This window comes from Gekko japonicus, unplaced genomic scaffold, assembly GCF_001447785.1.
Source record: "Gekko japonicus isolate JY-2015 unplaced genomic scaffold, Gekko_japonicus_V1.1 scaffold1764, whole genome shotgun sequence".
NCBI lineage: Eukaryota > Metazoa > Chordata > Lepidosauria > Squamata > Gekkonidae > Gekko > Gekko japonicus.
This window is the reverse complement of record NW_015171555.1, coordinates 133,052-136,010: the sequence shown is the minus strand read 5'-3', so window position 1 is coordinate 136,010 and position 2,959 is coordinate 133,052. Positions and strand designations below refer to the sequence as shown.

The window sequence follows — 2,959 nt, the reverse complement described above, 5'->3', positions numbered from 1 at the left end:
TGCTCTCTTCCCCTCCCCCCCCAAAAAAGAAGCATGCTTGCCCACAAAAGCTTATACCTGCAATAAAACGTTTTTGGTCTTAAATACAGGACACTCTCTCTCTCTCTTTCTCTCATATAGCTGCAATAAAATGTTTTTGGTTCTAAGCACAGGAGTCTCTCCCTCTCTCTCTCATACCTGGAATAAAAAGTTTTTGGTCTTAAACACAGGAGACTCTCTGTCGCTGAAGAAGAAGTGTGCTTGCACACAAACGTTTATACCTGGAATGACACGTTGCTGGTCTTCTTAAAAGTCCCACGAGATGCCATTTTTCCCCCTTCTCTGGGTCTCTTTACCTCCCCCTCCCCCCAGAGGAGGAGGGGGGAGGAGCCCTTAGCCAATCGAGGGACAGCTTTCTTTCTCTCCTTTGAAGCATGAAATAGGAGGGACTGGGGGAAAGGAGCTGCAATACAGAGTCAGTTGCTCTTCGGCCAGATTGCAGCCTTGGAAGGGCCGGATCCAGCCCATGGGCTGTATGTTTCATACCCCTGAGTTAACAGGATGAGTACTGCTTCTCATTTTGGCCAAAGGAGAAAATACTGCTATCAGGTGGACAACTAGTTATTTGGCATGTGATAGTACTATCATAATAGTACAGTACAGCTGCAAGTATATGAACTGTCAAGTACTGAAATGCACCTGTTCCCAGCAGAGGCTCAGGTAAATGTAAGAAGTACACTAATGAACACATGAAGCTGGTTATACTAAGTTAGACCACTTGATGCTTCTAACTGGAGGACCTTAAGAATACGAAGCAGATATTTCACCATTCAGCTACTCCCATGACATAATTATTTGATGGAAGCTATTCAGCCATACCCAGAAATTCAGAATGAGAACTTTTAGTACAATGTTTTCAGTTTTGGAGAAGGAACTAAAATATGTTTTTCTGGGTGAATGAATGATCTGGGAGAATTTTATGTAGCAGCAGTACAGAAGGGTGTAGATCTAAGCAGTCAATTGGAGGTGAAACCACTAGGATCCCCATGTATAATCAGGATGTAAAATCATTCACATTTGTTTCAACAAATACTTTGATCAAATTAACTACCAAGATATATACACTGGCATATTATGATGATCAAGTCATGTAATTAAGTTTTCTCATGTTTCTGCATGTTCTATTTCATTGCAAGTTAAACTTCTACTGATACACTGAAATACGATCCATGCACCTGTTATGTGTATCATTATTGTACAAACTACCTCTGTATGTACTGCTTCTCTATCATGCTGCCACTAAGCCAAACAACATTATTTTCCAAAGAAAACACATGCAGTTGTCATTATATTAAAATAAATTATTGACAGTACACCTGTCTTTGTTCCACATCTACTTGCCACAGAATTAAAATGGTGCATATATCTCTGCAATGCACTGTGATACCTGCACAGAAAGGCAAAGGAGAAGACCAGGTAATATTCTGCCACAAAAACTACAGAGATGTGTCTGATTATTATACAATACCTGATAGCAGGCTAAATGGAGAAAATGTTGGTGTAACACATGCTGAGCCAAAATTCTGTGCTCGAGAAAGTTTTACCTGTAAACAAAATCTGGAAAAAAAATCACAAATGTTATATACATTTTATACCATTTTTTCTACATTTTAATGCAAGATGCTTTCTCTAATTACGCCATTATTGCTGTGGCTTTCTTCCTGGTTCCAAAATAAGCAAAACACATGAAAATTATAGTCATATTTTTATGCCACCACAGCATAAAATATGTTTGAGGTATGTGTCTTTAAATTTATCCTAATCAAAAACAGTTGGAAATTTAACCCAAGGTCAGTGGGGTTACTGGCTACCTAAATCCACCAAGAAATGCAATTCCTAGTAAAAGAAAAATAACTCTTAGCAACTCTATAAATTAAAGGCAGGTGCTGATGCTATCAAATCAATTTCAGGGATTATATATGTTCAGTGTTGTCCATATGCCATGCATTATAATATGCCATGCATACCTCTGGTCTAAAATACTTTAAAGTGATGTAAAGCTCTTGAAGCACTGGACAAGCAGGGGCCATGGTGAAAGAGGCAACAAAGGTGGTTTTCCCCCCCAGTTGCAACCAAAATTTATTTAGAACTTCAATCATTTCTGGTTTATGTTCACAACCATGCAGCTGATTTTTTTTTTTTACCTCTGGTCTAAAATGAACCACTGAACCACTAAAGAGGTAGGCTGTACACACAGAATGAAATAATTTCACTGAGCAAAGATTACAATTCAGGGCTCTCTATTATACTCTGCCCCCCAGCAAACTCAAATTATCTCTATTCAGTCCCTAGGGACTGAAACCCCAGTCTAGAATTCTAAAAGCAATGATTTGCAGTAGAGTTGATTATGTCCAGAACTACAAAAGACAAAAGAACAAACAAGACGTCAATACCTTACAGTGTCTAAGTTCTACATCTTCATCTCCATAATCTGCAGTTTCCCCTGTTTCTTCTAGGTGATTGAGCGAGAGTTTGGGGATTTTAATTTTCTTTTGCATCACACTGTTTTCAAGGTCTGTTTTATCTTCTGAAAATTTACACAGAAATAAAATTGGTCACAATAAGGAAGCTGATCGTTCAAAAGTCGTATGACAGAGGCCAGACCATTTAAAAAGATTCCCATGCTCAATCATTTTGGTGTGCTATAAATCAAACTCAAATACTCCATGAAGTCAATAGTAGAACAGGTGAAAAAGCAACATGCAACATGAACATATTTTCAGTTTCTGTTTCTCCAATACAGAAAAATACAGCTACCATATGCATGTTTCTCCTAACTCATTTAAATGAATACATATAAACTGAAAATTTCCCACCATGTAACAAAACCAGGATTTTTTTAAAAGCAATGTTTAAAGTAGCTGTGTGGAAGTTGTGTTATTGGGGGGGCGGGGGGCTCCCCCCGCCTTCAAACAAAAAA

At 38.3% G+C, this 2,959-nt stretch overlaps 1 protein-coding gene across 2 annotated transcripts in view; it reads right to left on the bottom strand.

Annotated features, from left to right (window-relative positions):
* The window catches only part of BEND5 (BEN domain containing 5), a 65,082-nt gene that overhangs the window by 38,271 nt on the left and 23,852 nt on the right, over nt 1–2,959 (bottom strand). The window contains exons 1-2 of one of the 2 annotated variants that reach the window (XM_015419718.1): nt 2,433–2,510; nt 1,508–1,596 (exon numbers count right to left, since the gene is read on the bottom strand). Coding sequence is in view for 1 of the 2 variants with exons in the window: in XM_015419716.1 (XP_015275202.1) it covers nt 2,433–2,566 (134 nt within the window). In the remaining variant the exon portion in view is untranslated. Of the gene's footprint in view, nt 1–1,507; nt 1,597–2,432; nt 2,567–2,959 lie in introns of those variants that run through there. The other variant, XM_015419716.1, reaches the window with a different exon arrangement.